The following is a 20,702-nucleotide window of genomic DNA, read 5'->3' on the forward strand; positions in this document are numbered from 1 at the left end:
ATCCAATCAACTTACCATGCATGTTTTTGGAATGTGGGAGGAAACCGGAGTACCCGGAGAAAACCCACGCAGGCACGGGGAGAACATGCAAACTCCACACAGGGAGCCCGGAGCCGGGATCGAACCCACGACCTCTGAACTGTGAGGCGGACGTGCTAACCAGTCGACCACCGTGCCGCCCAATACAATTCAATGGACATCAATTATATGTAGATTTTCGCTATCTGCAGGCCGTCCTGGTCTCTATCCCCCGCAAATAGTGGGGTTCCAAATTGTAATATTACCACTGACCACTAGATGGAAAACATGGCTCAGTTGCGTATGGCCCAGGTCTTATACTGCCCTATGCTACAACGTGAGTAATATTTTTTTTGCAGATTTTAAATGACATGCAGGACAAACATAGTACCTCGACAATATTAACATTTTGAGTGAGTTGATTTTTGTGGGAAAAAAAATGCACAAAAATCTCATTCGCGTGCTTGCACCTGAGAAGTCATTGTTTATCAGACAATCCACAGTCAGGTGGTTGTTTGCAATGGCATGAATGTGAGTATTAAGGGATCGAAGGACACTGCATTTATGTGAAAATGGCAGGAAAGTCACTGATATCCAAATCTTCCTCAAGATGTGTGGGGTGACCAAAGAGTGAACAGACCATCCTGAGTGACCGCTTAAGCTCCGCCTCTGCTCAAATGTTTTGTGGCCGTAGCTTCTTGAGACATTTTTTGCATGATAGCAATGCACACCAAAATGTTCGACTTTTTTAAAGTTGAACTGGCTTTAGGGGGCAAATTTTTTCCGAAAATTCCAGGAGCTGCTATTGAGACTGATTTTTTTGTCTGCTATTGAGACGCACTGAGGCTGTTGCAATCATTTGTAACACAGAACTGTAATTGAGTGAATTCTAGTGCAGAGACAAATAAGATCTTAAGCAAATACTATTTTTAATGCATTAGCGTGTCACCCCAACGAGTGAGCGAGCGAGATCGTAAAGAAAAAAGGCCTGACAGGCCCAATGAACATTTGAATTGGTTAGAAAATCACTAGTGAGGACTACAAAATGTCAGCGGGAAGCAAAACAAGCCTGCAGTCATTTGTATTGATCAAGCACCTCGATTTGCTCCCACACATATCCAATTACGTTGTGTTCCGCTGTCTGCACTAGACGCCTCAAGCCCAACGACTTAGCCTTTTAATAAAGGGAAAAAGAACAAATGCACAATTCTTCTACTGCTATTTGATTTCAGACTTATCAATGAACCTCGAAGGACTGCACTTTGGCTAAACAAAAATAGATAGGCAGGAAAATTATACACTTTCATGGATACACAAATCACTGCCTCACTAGAACACTCTAAAAACAGTTGGGTCAAAAATAACTATTTTTGGGTTAATTTTGACCCAACTGTTGTGTTAAAAAAGGACCGACCCAGACTTGGGTCAATTTGAACCCAAAAATTGGGTTATTCTGTTTTGACCCAAAATTAAGGGTTAAATGAACACAAGAAATTGCATCAAAACAATGCAACTAATTGGGTTAGTCCATTATTTTATTCATTCGTTGTATTTATAATGCTAAGGATACTGCCCACTCCCCAAAAAGTTATTAATAGCAACAAGTGAAAATTTAAAAAATGTGTCTTTATGTTCAGGCACATCACTCTTGATGTTGACATAATTTCAGCAACAATAACAGTAGGGGAGGATGGGCAAACAAAAATTTTTTTCATCTCAGCCTACTTGGTAATATCTGTATGTTAACATGCAGGGAGGTCATTGTTTGTTGTGCGGTCCTCAGTCATGGTTTCATAAAGTAGAATGCATACAAGTCCAGAATTTTGTTTCATGGTGGAAGTCAGAACAAATCTAAATTAAAAAGTAGTGTTTAGAATTGTATCAGAGAGTTGCGCTCAACAGTTTTCAATTTCCAAGGAAGGTAACCAGAGCTACTCTGGTAATCATAGAAATATTCCTGTGGATTACAGTAAACACAAAAAATTAATATGGAACATTATTTGGAGAACGCACAGTTCTTGTGAAGTGTCACAATGGCGGCAGACTAATGCCTTTTTTTTTTTTTTTTTTACGATTCCAGCGCTCGTCCTGTCCAACACACACGCTCAGTCACAAGGCAACTCGTTTTCAAAACATTACAATGTGTGAAGTACTTAGCAAAACAGTGTGATAAATGAAGAAATGCAAATGTCAAAAGTGTCGTTGACATATGTGTAGACGTATGAATGGTATGTCGGTGGCTGTCATGTCATACTTAATTAAAGTGTACATCTGGCACCTGTGTATGGGCCTGTAAGGTTGATTTTTGACCCAACATAAAACATTACTGGCATATAACCCAATGCATGGTTATTTTGAACCAACAATTGGGTTAATTTATAAGCAATAACCCAGAATTTTGACCCAACACAAACAATCCAAAAATTGGGTTAATGAAATAACCCAACTATTTTTAGAGTGTACAGTTCAGTTGTATATAACTTTTTAGTATGATACATTTTCATTTCATTTTTAAGAATTTTTTTATTTATTTTGGAACAATTTTATTCCTGAGGGGTCAACATGTATCGATTAATCAACAAATAATCGATTACCAAATGAATTGACACCTTTTAATAATCGAGTATCATTTCAACTTCAAATTGCCCACATCCTCTGATTTCAGCCTCGCAACAGTAATTACTCTGTATTTCTATAATCTTTTAGACTGATAATTTTTTTGGGGGGGGTTACTCAAAATAAGCTGCTTCTACTTTGGAAAACAATGACTGAACCAGTACCTGAATTCAAGAACATCAATAATCCCTCTTTTGTGATATTGCTTAATTGTTGTTGTTGGTTTTTTTTAATCAGTAAAAAAATTCCAAATAAAAAACAATAATTGGTTAATAAACAGTAATTGGGAAAAATGTTTGGGGGGTACACTTTAATGCAAACGTTTTATGATGTAGTCTAAAGACACGGAGTAACAATGTGACCAATCGTCCAACATTGTAGCCTAACGACACATTGTGACGGTGTAGCTCCATGACATACAGCCACAATGTTGAGCAAGTAGTAAGTAAATTTCACTTATATTGCACTTGAGTACACAAAGTGCTGCTAATTAAAAATGAAAGGGACGTGATCAAGAGCTGGCTGTTGGGCTCAGACGGATTCCGAAGTGATAGAAGCGGTTTAGTCATCTCGGTCTTCACTTGCGTCATTTTCCCAAAGAACCTTTAAAGCAAAGGCTTTTCAGATCATATTAAAATAGGACGCATTTTTTTTCCTCTCAGAGTAGATTGTGTATGATTAAAATAAATCCACCTGTTCGTCTGTTGCCCGCAATTCTCTTGAACGTTCATTCAAACTAGACGATGCTACCGGGCAAAGGTTTCCCAGGACGCAGCTTTTGACAAAGAAAAACGAGTCAATTAAAAAGCCACCGCTTGATGCTTTGTAAAGCCGTTAATGTGCACTGATTGTGATTCTTTGCTGGCTTAAATGAATATTTGCTGGAGAGGGTCAAAGTTCAGAGGTGGAGCCAGAGAGTCTTTACGCCCCTTTGCGCGATTACAGTTGAAAACGTTTGGCATGGTCATGGGTCACACTAGACTAAAGTACACTGGTTGAATGAAACGCAGTATATATATAGATATATAGATAGAGAGAGAGAGAGAGAGAAAGAGAGAGAGAGAGAGAGAGAGAGAGAGATTATTATTAGGTGGAAGCTGGTGGAAGTTGGTGACACTTTCAAGGAAAAAACATGTTTTTCGATCATTACATGATCATATTAGAGTATATTGACTAACTGGAGATCTGAGGTGCCACTCAAATTGGTCTGCCGCCAACTGATTTTGAAATAGTTATTTGTGGTGGCTAAACAAGTGGTGGCGTGACAGAGGGGGAGAACTTGTTTTTCAGTTAATATGTATATTGATTTAACAACAGAGAGCTGAAAAACACAAGGATATCGTTGATTGGAGGTACGATTTGGCATGCGTTGTTAATATCCCGACCGCAGGTAGCTAAATAACCGAGTGACGGTTTCAAGGGGATTTTATTTTATTATCAGGTCACATTAAAGCATACAGATAAAGTAAGTTAATTTGAGGAATGACCAAATCTTATAACATGGTCGGCCAACTGATTTTGAACTTGAGACTGTGACAGCAACAAACAAAAAAATGACTAAAGAACATATTGTACCTTAATTGGCAAGATAAAATTTCAGTTCAGAAACCTCAAGGTTTGTATGGTTATATGTTGTGATAAAGACTTTACATTAAGAAATGTGTATTGCAGACAACAAATTCACAAGATATTGTGCCCCATTTGTGCTTGGGCAAGATACATTTGTCATTTTTGAGTATTGTTGACAACATCAACCTAATTGTTCCTGTGGGCATGTATTTATTACATCTTACATTAAGGCAACCTTGAATCCATTATTTCTTTGTGGTAAAGCAAATATTTCAGACAAACAAAGCCATAAAATGACACAACATGTCGGGCCTTGCTGGCAAAATGAGCATTTTGCATCACTGAGTAGTGTCCATACATGCCTAACAACACTCGGGATTCTTGTAGGCATATTTTATAATCATGAAACAAGTCACATAACATAACGAAAAAACAAATAGCAGAGGGACATACCCGGAGCCCAACCTAGTTTCCCCGGCGATGCTTATCTTTATGAGCTCATTAATACGACGTGCCAAGGCGGCAGACGCTGATCTGCGGCATTTATCTGGTCGAGAAGAAACAGCCAATTAGCGAGTGCTTATCTGGCGCCGGATACGGAGGTGCAATAACGAATTAAACGGCTCCATAAATTACATACGCTGATGCAGATGCAAATCAGACGACTAAATGTAAACAGTACGGCTGCGGTTCAGCGGAAACCTTGGCAAAATGTGAGCGCTACATTATATGTGAGATTCGCATGATTAGCGTAGCGTGTTAGTGCTAATAGTAGCCTCCCACTAATAGACGGCAGAATTAGTCTCTGGGTGTGTTATCTTAAAGTAAATAAATGCCTCCCTCTAATAAATGGCTGGCAATCGTAATTTCCTCAGGTAAACTTTCCACCAAACAATCCCGATCAGTGTCAACAACAGTAGCCACATCGGTTGCGTAGAACAAACATCATGGTAAGTAGCTTGGTTTTAAGTTCACGGTTCAATTCATGTCCAGGCTAGTAAGCTAACAAAATGTTTAAACTACATCTGTTCCTGTCCAACTAAATGTTAGCAATTATCATTTAAAATGTGTCTTTATTTTAAACTCCAGTTTCATTTCACTGGAGTTGTAATATGCCGCTAAAATTGTTTAATATTCCAAAAACGTGTTAATGAAGGCCTCCCGCCATCTGCGCTCGGCGGTAATGAAAGTCCCCGGCCACTATTTTTTGTGTGTTACTATTACATTCCCTCTCATCTCCATAACCGTACTAATAATGAGCACTCGACCGTGAAGAAGCCATGATGGCACTCATAAAAATAACGACACATTTAGTATCTCTTATTACAAGTATGGTTTAGTGCCTTTTGTGTTACATGTAAATAAAAACAAGGAATGTGTTCAGGCTAACGAGAGAGTATTTCTGGAAGCATGTTCTTGTGCAAAGTTGGAGGACTTTAACCGTGAGATGAGGGAAAGTCTAAAATTCTGTAAACATACCTCTGCTCGCTAGCACGTCAGGCAAATTGGGCCGGAAGTAAAAAGAGTGTTTTTAGCATAACATTAGCAAATACATGAACGACAGAAATATGGCCACATGGCATTTATGCTAGTAGCATGTTGACACCAACATGATTACAATAAAAATAAGTTAGCTAACAGGAAAAAGAGCTGAGATTTAACCCCACCTTGCCGGCATAGGTCAAATCGCGTGAAATATATCGAAAGATAAATGAGTGCACTCACTTTTGACTTTCGTGTGGCCTGCGGCAGATGAAAATGATGCAATTTCTTGTCGACTAAGGGGAATATTCTCCCGTGCGCTTTGGTCAGAAAAGGCGCGCTGTTGCGTACTCTGGGCGGAGCGACGAGAACGTTCCCTGTTCATATCTTGCCTGGACTGCCAGGGGCGTAGCCAGAAATATTTTAGTGGGGTGGCCGGGATGACACATCTCCTCACTGGCCATGGGTGCACTTGGTATACGTGTCCATTTTATTTCATGAAAGCGTGACAGTGGATGGTATGATAAACAATGACTTCTCAGCCATTTTGTTCGCTTGCAATGGTGTGAATGTAATGATTTTGATTGAAATTGACTGTAACAATCAAAAGATTTTTTTTCTTAAAACAGATTCCTCAAGAGTTTGCATTCAGATCAATTATAGGATTCTTCTTTGTATGTGTAATTAATGGATACTGTGTCCATGCCACCCCTGGCCTACATACGCTCACCAACCGACCAACGGCTGTATATGTGTCCCTAGATTACTAAATTATAATGATGGCTGAACGTCGACATTGTATTATATTAATTAGTGGGGAAAAAAGAATCCAGAGGATTTTTTTCAATCAGACAATACTCTCATCGTAGGAATGGGCGAATTACTTTGCATTGGATTGCATGTGCGCTATTTGTGCATCGTGTTGCTTGGCAATCAGATCAAGTGCTACTCGGCTTTGCGCCGGGTTTTATGCATTCACAATACAATACAATTTATGCAGCGCATTTCATAACAGCTAGAGCTGTAAAGCACTTTGCACACAATACAATAAAAAGGCCATACATAATACAAGTGGAATCAATAAATTAACATAAAACACTATATACAATAGACACCGGAAAAGAGCCGAAAATCTCAGTCCACACGCGTGGGTGTTACTTTTAGACATTATTGACCAATTTAAAGTGTTGAAAACGGCTTGCTCTCTTTCACGAAGCAAAGCTAGTCGTTGAACAAACTTGCCATTTTTGGGGTTTCCTGAAAAGTGACAACTTTGGCGGTACAAGGTTTTGGCTCGACGCCAGTGATGTGTAAAAAAAATAGAACATTTCTAAAGGATGTCAATTATTATAATGTACTCTGATTTTAGAAAGTAAGGGCAAGCAACAAATTCTTTTTTTCCCAATAATCAAGATAAGAACTTGTCAAACCTGTTTGCTGCCATAACCCCGAAGGCATTTTAAAATTGTTTTTACGACGATGGCTTTTGTCTTTTAAACTATCAAAGGTCTTCCAGTATTAAAACAGAGACTACTTACAGTGAGCGTGAGGATGTCTTTTGTTACTTGCTATTAACACGCTGAATTTCTCTGAATCCTCCAGGGCGGGTTTTTAATTATTCAGCGTCTCATCATGTGTTAGGACCCGTTGTGTCTCATCACAGGAAAAAATAAAACAGAGCAACTGCTGATAGATGACGTGATGAATTTCACAGTCTAGAACAGGTGAAAATTGAGACGGTGAGGCTGTTGTACAAATTTAAAGAGACATTATCCATTGTAAAATAAAGTAAAACGACTCACCTATGATGTGAAACTAAATCACGTGCCGTTGGTATTTTGAATCAATCAACTTTTGTGAATACCCCCCCAAAAAATATTAATGGCCCACCAAAAAGACTTAATTGCCGATAAATGCCACAAAATGGCACCAAATCACAACGTTTCTATTAGACAGCAATTTGGCCTCTCTAATTGAAGCTCCTCACCTCAACTTCATAACCGCACCAAAGCACTACTTTTCCATTAGACAGGACTTTGGCACCATCTGAGAGAGCACAGGAACAAACAGAAACATTTCGGAGTGAACAACTGCGATTCGGATTGGTGAATTCACAAGTAGCAAAATGCAAATAGGCAGGGGGATATACATTATATGTATATGCAGCAATGCTAATGTTAACACTAGAAAATCTAAGGTCACCATGGCAACAACTGATAGTCTATTGCTTGTTATTTTTAAAGTAATAATATCACATACTGGTATTCTTGCATTTACATATTAGGAATGTGAATAAAACCCTTTATTTATTTTACTGCAATGAATATAATATATAATGAGAGCTGGACAAAATGTTGTGTTGTAGTGTAGATGAATGCAAACGATGCTCTAATAGCCTACTTGGCTTAATATGTAAATAAATCTCACTGCATGCAAATGTTTTCTGCCTTTCCGACTTTAAACATAATCAGTTGTTCATTTAGCCGGTCGACAAATGGGACTCCGAGCCAATGTGAACTCGGAGTCCCAACGAAGCTGATTATATCAGCGAGCGTGAAATGGGAAATGTTTTTATGAACATTTTAACTGTCATACAACTATAGAGATTTAGTTAACTCAAATAAAGTCCAACGACTTTTGAAAAAGTCCAACTGATAGAAGTGGAGAGGGAACAGGAAGATGTTTGAAGGACGACACTGTAACCCAGTGGCATTTCTTAGGGAAGCATAAACTTACGTCTTGATATTGAGTGCGTTGTATTGATCATATTCAGACCTTATTGCTCAACCAGACCTCAACAAGCTTTCACACTTTTGTACAATTTAGACCTTTGCTCTAAAAACTGATTAAAACTAAGTGAATTTAAAAAAACAAAAGTCAAAACCAAAGAAAAACACATAACAAATAATGAAAAATTCAAAACGAATATAAACCTGCTTGTAAATCTTCTGTGACAACGGTCCTGGAACTGGAACTGACACACCGTTAAATACTTTTATTTAAAAAAAAAAAAAAAAAAAACTATCTATGCATCACTGAGTAATTTGGGGTATATTCTACAGTAAACGTTGTCTGCTTGGGTATTTGCCTCCTCACAGTTTTAACAGGTACACATCCTCTTTTATTCGCTGATTTTTTTTTTTCTCAGGCCAAAGCCATGTCTAGTATAAAAAAATATATTGCATTGGCGCCGTCTAGTGGCATCTTGTTGCCAAGGAACTATAGTGAACTGACAGGATGAGCTTCATTTAGCCAAGCCAAAGCCTTGTCTAATAAATATAATAATAAAAAGTGAATTGCCGCCATCTGGTGGCATCGAAAAGCAATTACAAACCTTACAGATTTTCACTATTCTCTGCATTTTTAGTGGGTGGAGCCCATTATTCGTGAAATGTTATTTGAATCAGGGTGTGCGTTCACTGTATGCTTCTTTTGTGGCCAAAAAAACAAAAAACTAAACAAAACAACTCACAGAGAATAGCCACTTGAAGAGTAAAAGTGGTGTTATTCCTGGCAGAAAGTGGTCACTCCCCTTTAGCGCATGCAAGTGTCAATTTGATTTTCCCTGGATGAGCGCGACTCTGATCGGGTTCAGCCATTAGGCGGCCTGGCATCCCGTCCCATCTGAACCTCAGGGACCCGTGTGAAAATATTCACAGCGAGAGCGGCCAGGGGGAAATCCTGCGGAATGATTTCTGAAGCGGCGGCCGAAAGCCAATGAAAGCCTCTGCCTTCTCATTCACATTCAGCGCCGATTCATTTAGCCGTGCTTTCATCACGGGGGGGGGGGTCTCACAAGGCTTTGAGAGGAGATAAAGAACAATGGAGGAAAATGAAGTGAGATGCTGCGTGTGCGCCTGCGTGGCTGATGAGGTGATAATTCACTGGCAGGAGGATTCTTTGAGGGTTGAGATCAGGTTATTCACATCAACTCTGGAAAAATGTCAACGGGGGGTTCGGTGTTGGTACATGTGGCAGTTGGTGTTGCTCCCATTAAGTCTCGGTCTGAAACTGTCATAATGGCTGCATTTACACTGTTGGTACTCCAAGTGCCCGATTTTAATTGAATGCTGCCTACACTAACTTGGTTTCTCTGTGCCTTGCCATGTCTTTTTTTTTTTAACATAGTTTATCAGGTTGTGTGTACGTGTATGTTTGAGAGCACAAGTGTGCTTCTGATATACTACGCCTTTGCGTATGTTAGGAGGGAGGGGCCGAGTCTTCTTATGTTGGATGTTTTCATTGCACAGCACTTTGAGTTGCATCTTTATGTATGAATAGTGCCATTTCAATAAAATGTGATTAATTTGATTGACTAACCTAGGATTGAAACTAGGGCTGTGCGATATGGCCAAAACTCCATAACTCGATATTTTTGCCAGATATCTCGATAATGATACCATGACTATGTTTGCATTCCGCCAATAAAGCTTATCATAAATGCCTTGAAAACCAATATTTTTAAAAGGCATGTAAACGTGCGCAATAACCTGAAAATGCCCTTATTCGTTTTTTTTGGTTTTTTTAAATTCCTTATCATGCCTGGGTTCCTCCTTTTCTAAGCCGAATATGTGCGCATATATACGGCGATCGGAATACCTTATTGCACGGGACACTCTGCGCATGCTCAACTGCAAGGAATCTTAGTCTTTGTAGTACAGGAAGTGCTTCTATGCGCGGCATCCTCGTCGGCGGCGTTTTCACATTATTTTCTGTCTCTCGGCAACAACGACAGTGTGTATATAGACACGTGTACGTGTGTATAACTCCATATGTCTGCCGTATGTTTGTGTTTGAAATTGTAAAAATGAAAATGGGAACATTTCGACAATAAAATATTTTGGCCCTACACAAAAATAAAAACAGGTGATTATAAAAAAAAAACCTAACAATACATGTTGTTGTAATTTTGTTTAATAAAACCCTTGTTCTAGTTCCCTTTGGCTTAACTTGCAAAAAAAAAGGTGCTCCTCAAATGACGTATCCATTACTTTTAATTAAATCACAAAACAAATTTCATGCCTGCAACACAAGTTTTTGAAATGTACTTGACTGATTTTCTCGTGACATTTTGAACTTTCGAGCAACTTCCGTGAGTGCCCCTTTGAGGGTTAAAGTCAATCGAAGTCTAGCTTTAAATGAGAGAGAATCCATCTCCCGCTCTGAGCCGCGCTGACACGGCGCAGACGGAGCGGCCATCGGCGGCTTTAATTAAACTTTAATTGGTATTAACAGCACAAGCGTTTAGAAGGTGGAGAGCGGCAGGACTTATTTCAAGACACCTTTGAAGGAACCAAGCTGTCATGAGAGGGAAGGAAAAAGGCAGCAAATTTGGAGCCAATCTGTGAGAGCGATGAGAAACTTATCCACACACCGAGCCTAATTAGTTTCCCAAAACGATGAAAAAAAAAAAAAAAAAACATTTCAAAGAGGGTAATTACTGGTGCGGATCCAGCACGCAGGCTGGTTCATGCAATCCCAATCAGATAAATAACATGAGCCAAAAATCACATCACGCATCGCCAATAAGCATGCAAAAGAGGTCATGATGCTCAACTCGGAACAAAAATGCACAACGATTGAAGTTATTTCAACTTTGACGGGTTTGATGGGGGCCGGGGGTGTTATGGCTGTACTTGTAATTCCCTTCTTGTCCTGCAGGCGGCAATAATGCATACACAAAATGGGTGCCAGCTGCCACACATAGCAACCATTTATTTCCCATCACTGGCCTCAATGCAAGCGGTCTGTAGTAAACGCAAAATTGAATTAAAACCCTCAATCCACATCGTTGTCCTCGTTAAGAGTTGAAATTTGAAAGTGTCCGCATTAAAGCACTTGGGGAATGCAGGACTGGTACTTTAAAATAATGGAAACATTCCAGACCACTTCAGAAAAAGCATCAAAATTGGGAATAGCACCATTTTTTTGATGAATCGGTATCACTTTTTTCCAACGTATGCTAATGTACATGTGTTTTTGTTATGTGTTCCAAGAATAAGACACCGATTGCTAAAAATATATGCTGAATGTAAATGTCTTCATTATGGCCCGGCCGATCATTCAGCTGGCCAATTTAATTGGCTGGTATTAGCTCTTTTCAAATCACCCCAAATTGTCCGATTTATTTATTTATTCATTTTTACACATTAATACATTTCAACTTAAGACAAAGACGTTGCCATTAAAATCTCCCCCACAAAAATCAGTTTAAAGTCTGTATTTTATTACGTTGTAATTAACAATACGGGATATCAAAGCTCAAAACATATCAGTCGTGTCCTCTAAAAGTGCAGCGTCAGTCCATCATTGCCAACTAAATTGTTCCGTTTGGGATTGTTCAAACAGTTGCCATCTGCCTCACACTACGAGTATTCGCCCACGAGGGTAATTAGACAACAGGCCAAAGTCGAGCGTCCCCCTCAAGGCCGCCGCGTCTGCGGCGTGCTGATAACATTGACGCGGCGTCCTCTCGCTCCGCGCCAGAGACAATGGCGGGAGGACCAGGGTTGGCGAGGGAGACGACCGTGATGGATGAAGAGAAGTGTTGACCTTCCTCAATCCGCAAGCGTGGCCCACATCAACGGGTCCAAACTGACACTTTTACAGTCGTGGTTTTTCGCAGTGAGCTGGAGTCTATCGCCGTTGGCCCGGCGAGAAGTGGGGTGCACCCTGGACTGGTCATCAGCCGATTGCAGGGCACAGATGGGCAAACAAGCTTTCACACTTTTGGGCAATTTAAACCAGGGATGGACAACTGAAATGCCAGGGCCGGAATTTTTCCATCAGTGCTACTGAAACAGGACCACACACTTTCTGAGCAGCAGTTTTGAATACGGACAAAATACCTAATCTTAATAGAGTTTATATTTATAGTACATTTCTCAAAGAATGTATAAAAAATCCACTACTCGACAAAATATTTGAAGCAATTTTTTTTTTTGTCCAGGGCAAAGAGCTTTCTTGCATAAAAAAATGACAATTCAAGGATGGCACAAAACTGCTTAAGGGTAAAACCAACATAAAGTGCAAGAACTCATATTCTACCATATTCATATTCTACATACTCATATTTTTTTTTAACAAAAATCAACACACACATTTAGGATGTTATTGAGGTACGATGTTTGTCCTGCATGTCATGCCTAATCCTCGTAAAATTATTATGCCTACTCACATTGTAGTATTGGCCAGTATCCGACCTGGGGCAAGCACAACTAAGCCAGGTCTGCCATCAAGTTGAGAATGGTGATGTTACATCTTAAAAGTATAATTGTTGCCCATTGAAATGCATTGGGGGAAGAAAAAAATTAATCTGTTTTTGTAAACCTTTCTACAGAAAAAACACACGCTGATAAACCTACAATAAACGTTATCCACAAAAAAGTTGCCCCCCCACCCCCACACAAAAACAAGAACAAACAAAAAAAAACATTTTTAATTGAAAAATATTGAAAAAAAAAAAAACACTCTGTGAATGGTGCCGAGCAGCACGTATTCAAGGGTCCAGTTTGTTATTAGAATACGGGAGGAGTCCCGAATTGAGAAATTAGTGGAGAATTGAGAAATGAGATTCAAACCCAGGACCTCTCCCCAACATTGTGAGTGGTGTAAATATTTGTTTTGATTTTGGAATTTATTTAAAAGTCACAACATATGGAGATGACAGCAAAAAAAAAAAAAAAAGCCCCTGCCTGAAATCTAGATCAGAGGTGCAATGCTGTGCACATTACCAGGCCGCGGAACTGCGAAGACGTGACACTCACTGACATCACCTAATGAAGTGACACCGTCCCAACTTTCGACTCTTTCACTTGAACTTTGGACTTGCCCAAACTTGAGCTTCCCTTACATCTGATGAACCTTGTACTTTTTTTCTGCTGAACTTTCCACCTCTTTCTCTTCTTCCAGTACACCTTCTACTAATGAGGCCCGACTGCTCTCCTTCATCCGGAGAAACATTGAGATATACGTACAGCCAGCGCCACAGGGTGGGGAAGCTGTCAGCCAGGTCCGAGTCAAGCCAAGAAAAAAGCAACGCTTAGCGCAAGAACTAACTGCCTCCATTACACACACACACACACACAACACACACACGCACGTACGTACGGTGATTTAGCTCCTTCCTAATGGTCTCAAACGGAGTGCAAAAAAAAACATGCAAGCAAATTTCCATCTCGAACCCTCCCTAACTTTGGCGCAGCACTTTTAATGAACCACTTCACATTCACCGCCACAACAATCATTTCAATTATTTTCATAAAGTCGACAATTAAGGAAGTTAAATGTTCATTTGAACTGCAGGATGCAGGAGCCGACTGCTAATCACACTTTTCATTTGCTTTGTATTAGCCTTCTTGACGAGAACCTCACAAAATGAAGTTTAGCATCTATGGGGGTTCTGGATTTCTTCTAAGAATAAGCATGAACACCAACGCGTTGCGAATTGAAAACATTTAAGACGGCCGGGCTGCTGCAGCGTTACAAACTTGATTATGTCAGGTAAACAACAACATTTCCTGTAATGAATCACATGTAAAAGCAATAACCTCCTAGGAATGCTCCGATAAATATGGATTTAAATGGAACGTGGCAACACAACAAAAGCACACCTTTATGTATGTAATTGCAAATTGCCCGTGTGAGCAAGCTGTGAGTGTGCAATAATTGAGAGAAAATCCACAAAATTCATCTTGAAGTCACAGCAAACAATAACAATGAGCGAGCACGCTAGAGCTGATTGGCCACACAATAACAACGTCAACAATTGCACTTCATCCTCCATCAATGGAGCTTTGCTTAAGCACTAGAATTGAATAAATACACTTTATCTTCACGAATACACATCTTCTGGCACAGTTTGGTGCCATTCGTCACTCGCTCAAGTTTTTCTATTTAGCCCCCGTCGCTGCCTGTCAGACACGCCCACCAATTGAAGGCTCTCCCGATCATTGACTCACTGCCCGATTATTGGCGAGAGTCCACGAAAGGCTCGCCGACTTGACTATGCCGATCTTCGGTTGCCAACCTTGTCTGAATCCTGACCTTCGTCGTTCTAACGGGACTCCCAAATCATATAACAATGAAAAAGTCTGGACAGTGACATGCCATATTGTAGCCCAGCCCACCTAGTAAACTACAAGACAAATAGGCTGTGATTATTAAAACTAGTTTTGTGCGCCCAGGTGTTCCACGGGGTCTTGCTGGCTTGCTTGTATTCAGTTCCGTGCTTCTTTTCAATCTTTGTTGGATCATTGCTTTTTTCTTAACGGTCATCCCTTTAAGTTGTCACGTTCCTGTTTTTTTTTTTTTTTTTCTTTTTTTTTTTACTTTGTGTCTGCTTTTGGGACTTCTGTTGATTTAATAGTTTTGAGTCCAAGTTTCTTTTTAATACAATCCTTTTTTTTGTTTGACAGCATCCTGCACTCCTACCACTGGCAGCGCTAGAGAGGGGGCTGCCCGGGCACTACCCCCCGACCAGCATCTCCCCACCCAGGAAATATGCTTCGTGGACCTGACCAGATAATTGATTTTTGGGTATTTTCCAAATTTTTTTCCCAGGAATTTCACCCCCCGCCTCCCCATCACCCGAAAGGACCATATAATGTCTTTTTATCACCGTTTTCGGAATCATTTCGTGACATTTATAATTGTGTTGTTGTCTTAGATATCCTTGGCCCAACCCCCGAAACGAAAAAAAAAAATCCTAGCTCCACCAGTGACTCCTACCTTGTGTCTCTGCTTCCCTGCAATTGGGTCCTCAACACCACACTAATCCTAACAAATATTTGATTAATATAGTATTTACCTTCCACAGGCGTTCTTTTTCTGGACTGCTTCCCTGGGATGAGGCAAACAGCCTTTAGCCACACATCAAACATTTCCAAAAATCCACTTACAAAGGCCAAAAATGTTTCCTTTTCACCCACCTGATCAGTATTTGTTTGTCCGCCATGTTGTTGGTTGACCTCAGGAAGATTCTCAGTTGAAACCTTCAATCAACACTGGAAGAAAACAATGAATCAACCTCCAACGCGGTGCTGTGTGACATCATAACTATTTCGGTAGTCCATTTGAACAAAATGACAGCACTTACTTGAAGTTGTGATGACTCGGCACCAAAAAGATGCTCCTCTTAGTCCAGTAGCTTCATTCTCCGTCATAACAACAACAAAAAAACGTTTGAAATCCCCCGTTCTTTGGAGGCCGCTGTCCCGCACGTTTTCCCATCTCTCCCTGCTGCAACACACCTGATTGAAACGATCAGGATCGTTATCCAGATTCTGCAGACCTTGCTGATTATCTAATCATTTGAATCAGGTGCGTTGCAACATGTAGAGATGAAAAAAGCAGGGCAGTGGCCCTCGAGGAACAGCATGGAAGACCCCTGATATAAGAGCTATGTAGAAAACCGATGGATGGAAGGTTATCATTGGACAGCGCCAAAATGGGTGCCTCAACATCATTTTGCTACTCTCTTGAAAAACACTACTTCCCTGCAGGTTCCCTCTTGACCGCAACCATCTATTCGTCCTACGGGCCCAGGCACACTCCCGACGCAAACGCCAGCCCTTCATCCGATTTCACAGCAATGCCATCACACACACTCACAGTTTAGGGTTCAACACGCACACCCATTTAGCATGTGCATACACCACACATAGACTGAATATATACACATGACACACATATATTTAACACTTTCATTCGCAGATTTGCAAACATATTTAACAAACACACACGCAATCTATCACATTATTAAGACACACACAATCTATCTCACAAACACGTAACACGCGCAGACAGACATACGAGCTCACACACTCCCTCTTTTTGACACACGAGCACACACACTGGCCGCCTGTTGATAAACCAGCACCACCTTTCCTAATACTTTCGTGGAGGATGGCGCCCTCTCGAGGACGAGCCGGCACATGACACCCTGTTTCCTCTAATTGGCCAGAGGAAACGTCGGGTTTGTTTAATTCATCCATCCCTGTGTCACTCCCACAGGCACAAAGTATGTTTTATTCACTTCTTCTTCAGACGTTTGATCGCAATTAAAAAAAAATAAAAAAAAATGCGTCACCCGAGTTTGTTACCGCTGTTTGCTCTGCACTGAAAGTGGACCCAGAGAAACAAACTATGCATTCGATTTTCCCAACCAACAGTTTCTTCAGCAGTGGTGCAATGAAAATGTCATCACAAAATACTTCTAGTATTCCCTCAAGTCATGAAGTAAGTGCATTGCATTTGTTACACGTGTAGTATAATTAGAGATTCACCTACGATTATATAAAACACATTGTGATAGAGCATATTTTTTTGGGCATATTTGTGAAATTAATAGTGGGTTATTAAAATGGATCATTGAGAAATCGAAACATTCAACACATTGTCCCTTAAAGCATGTGATTCAGACTTAATATTCATTGCTTGCAAACAGAAATCGTCGATTATCAGCCAAGGTTGAATGGAGGCAAGTGGACTCTTGTTTGCTGAACCCGTTGCATTTTTTGTTTTTTAAAATTTTTCAAAAATGACGTTCAATCATACTATGCTATGCTAACAATTTGTATATCATTTCGAAGGTAATTTAATTGTACATAAAAAAAAAAGCTCAGTGACTGTACTCTGTATGCAGTATTTATTGATTCCCAGCTTCTTACAAACTGGATGTTGAGGCATAAACATAATACATTTGAACAAAAATAGAACCAATATTTACAATTATTGTATTAAAAATACAAAAAAAAGAAAAAACGAGCGACACGTACTCCACCGATTGTCTTTGTAAAAGACATACAAGTGCGAGTCGTAGTAGAGGGAAGGAGAACATCACCAGCTAAAATGTACACAATGTTATCATCTTCGTCATCATGGTCATCATCATCATCATCATCACCACAACAGTAGCAGTTCTACCCACGACATCAAACCGACACGTTTTGTGCAACGTCAAGTCTTCAAATGCGGCCCGTACAAAACTAAACAAAAACGTATATCACAATAACAAAAAGAACATGTTTTTTTTTGTTTTTTTTTGTGTGTCATCGCAGTGGAAAACACTTTCCTCTCTTCAGTCTAGTTTATTTTATTACTATTTTTCTCGCCATACTGATCAATGTGATCAGCAGGATTCTGTGATTGGAGGACCAAAGAGAAAAAACATCATTCCCCCGAGGAGTCTTAGCGCAACACTCAAAAGAAAACGAAAGAAACATGTTCAAGTAGCAGAAAACAAAGTTAGGACACACACTGGTAACAGTTAAGTCAGAATTTGACCAGAAAAGTCAAAATTATGATAATATATATACTTTTCTCCTTTTCCTCGCAATATTCACATTTTCTTTTCATTAAAAGTAAAAATTCTGACGTTTCTGGTAATATTCAGATTGTATTCTAGTCAGATGATGTTTTTGGGTGGTCACATTCTGGACTGTTTTTGTTAACTTGTCGTAAAACGACAACTTTATTCTCAAGTATATGAAAAACAACTTAGTTTCCGCTAATAGATTTTATCCTCAAATGAATATGATTTTTATGACAATCATTTTTTTCTGGTCACATAAGATTGAACAATTGCTATTTGTTTATTTTATATATTTCGTAACATTTTGAACGTATTCTCAAGAGATTGACTTTGTTTTCCTTGGAAATATTCTGGGCTCTGTTTCTCATTAACTATTCAGTGCCAAGGACATATTTATATGTCTTGACATATAAATATGTCTTTGGCACTGAATAGTTAATCAATCGATATTTATTTGACTCATCCACTGCCAAGGAGATATGTCTTTTCACAGTCCAGCCATTCAATCACAGGTATTTATATATTTTCAAATATTTTTCAAAATAAAAGAGGGTCTGAAAATGTCTGGCGCTGAATGAACATTTTAGCTACTCATGAGTAAACATCCGATTTATGTTGTCGTCCATGAAAGCGGAGTTACTGTTTTGAGTTGAATGAACATTTGCAAACATCTGCTTTTACATTGAAAAACAATGACCAACATCTTAAGGACCAAACTAGCAACTGAATAATGATTAATTGGAGTTTTCTGCACTGTCAATTTGAAATTGTTTTTGTTTTTGAATTAAGGGATGGGGATTTTAACATTTTTTGATCCGATTCATCAATGAACTGACAGAATAACTGATGGAAATTTCAATATTTTTTAAATCCAATTCATCAATTAATTGACAGATGAATCAATTCTTACAATAATTTTTAGTTGCAGCCCTACTTGTATTATTTAGGTTCTCATTACTGTGTGGCTCTAACACTCCTCGGTGTCGACCCCTTTGGCAGCCTTATTTTGCTGCTTTTATTTTATTCCATTCCTTCGCCACCGAAGTCTACAAAAACAACAACAACAAAATGTCCTTCAGTCAAGTCCTAGTTTTACAGATTGTGGGGATGTTCACTTTCGTGTGTGTGTGTGTGTGCGTGTGTGTATGTGTGTGTTGGGGGCGGCGGGGGGCTATGCCACAATGATGTAAAGGAAGCGTTGAGTAATAATAAGGCATTTCACTCTGCTTGTTGAAGTTGGGGGTGGGGGGGGGGCGCATTGTGTGATGAATGTGCAGTCCTAAGGCGCTTTGGACATTCACACAAACTTGTCTTCTGAATGTCAACGAGGGCCATGATTGACAGCTTTGCAGTCCTGCTTTTTTTTTTTTTTCTTTCTCTTTTTTTTTTTTTAATATTTATTTATTTATTTAGATCCCCCCACTTTTTGTTATTGTGCTTTTCGGAGAAGATGACGCGATCCCGCCCCCTCGTCGTCATCGTTACCCTGGCGTCCACGAGCCTGGCGTCCACTAGGTTTTGTGCTGAAAGTGCTCGTCAAAAGTGTGTGTGAAAAGTTGTCCTTTTTGTGTGTGTGTGTGTGTGGGTGTGAATGTGTGTGTGTGTTAATACTGACGTCATTGTTCCGATCTCCTGGAGCGGGTCAGGAGTGCAAAAGAGTTTGATTGAAAGAATCCTCAAAATGTCTGCTAGGTGTGTTTTTTTTTGTTTTTTTTTTGTTCTTTTTAGTGCAGATGGATGTCAACAATGTTGTTTTTATTTTTTTAAATGTCTTTATATCGTCCAAAAAGTGCCAGGCATGTCGTCTTTCACCTCATCATCTTCTTCACAGTATTTTTCTTTTGTTTTTTTGCATGCAGGGTCCGTCAACCCCCCATGATGCTTTAAGGCAGGGGGGTGGGGAGGAAGAGGATGTGCCAACGGGAGGAATCCACCAATCAGGAGGCAGAGCAGGCACGTACGTAGCTTGATGATGAGAGTCTATTGGTCGCTTGGAGGGACGGCAAAGAGTTTTTTGTTTTTCTTTCCCCCCCTCAGACCGCCGACACCTGCTCGTCATCTGCGGAGAGGACAAAACAGTCAAGAGGTTGCGATCAGCTCATCGGGAACGTTTACATTCATTTCCATCCTCTCTGGCTCATAAACCATTGAGAGGGATTTGAAATTCTTCCACATGTTTTCAGGAGGAAAGTCACCTGTTCATCTGTATACACAGAACCCGGCAAAGGCTTTTTTTTTTCCTCCTAAATTGTGTGTTGTGTTTTTTCTGGTAATATTACAATTGTTGTAATTGTCTGGTTTTACTCTTGTAACCTTAAAAACGTTAGCGTTAACGTAACCTATTAAGAATATATACAATGACGTTTTTGGTTTACAATACTATGTTCCATGCAGCCCCACTTAGTCTAAATGGCATTCTGATTAATATTGCACTTGTGGTATATGAATATGAATTAAGCATTAAAATCCACTCATCACAGTTGCTCAGGGCTCAGGTAACGACCAAGCGTGGCTCACCTGATTTCTGAGTTACGTAGGTCATGTGATGTTCGCAAATTGAGCTGAGATTATTTTTCTGACATGGTTTCATTTGCGCAGGTTCTTAATTTTTTTTTTTTTTTTTTAAATGCATCTCTAAAATTATTTAATTTGAAATGATCAAAATGGTATCTTCTTTTCGAGTTTTACTCACTTTTTACTCTTC

At 39.7% G+C, this 20,702-nt stretch overlaps 1 protein-coding gene across 10 annotated transcripts in view; it reads right to left on the reverse strand.

Moving 5' to 3' along the window:
- Window positions 1-17,309: 17,309 nt before the first annotated feature.
- The window catches only part of rapgef2b (Rap guanine nucleotide exchange factor 2b), a 113,981-nt gene continuing 110,588 nt past the window's right edge, over window positions 17,310-20,702 (reverse strand). For all 10 annotated transcript variants that reach the window (XM_086055300.1, XM_086055284.1, XM_086055318.1 and 7 more), the window contains one exon: window positions 17,310-20,057. Coding sequence is in view for 1 of the 10 variants with exons in the window: in XM_086055308.1 (XP_085911434.1) it covers window positions 20,032-20,057 (26 nt within the window). In the remaining 9 variants the exon portion in view is untranslated. The remainder of the gene's footprint in view (window positions 20,058-20,702) is intronic.

The sequence above is a fragment of the Filicampus tigris genome, chromosome 2 (assembly GCF_054856515.1).
Source record: "Filicampus tigris isolate MCC_2025a chromosome 2, RoL_Ftig_1.0, whole genome shotgun sequence".
Taxonomy (NCBI): domain Eukaryota; kingdom Metazoa; phylum Chordata; class Actinopteri; order Syngnathiformes; family Syngnathidae; genus Filicampus; species Filicampus tigris.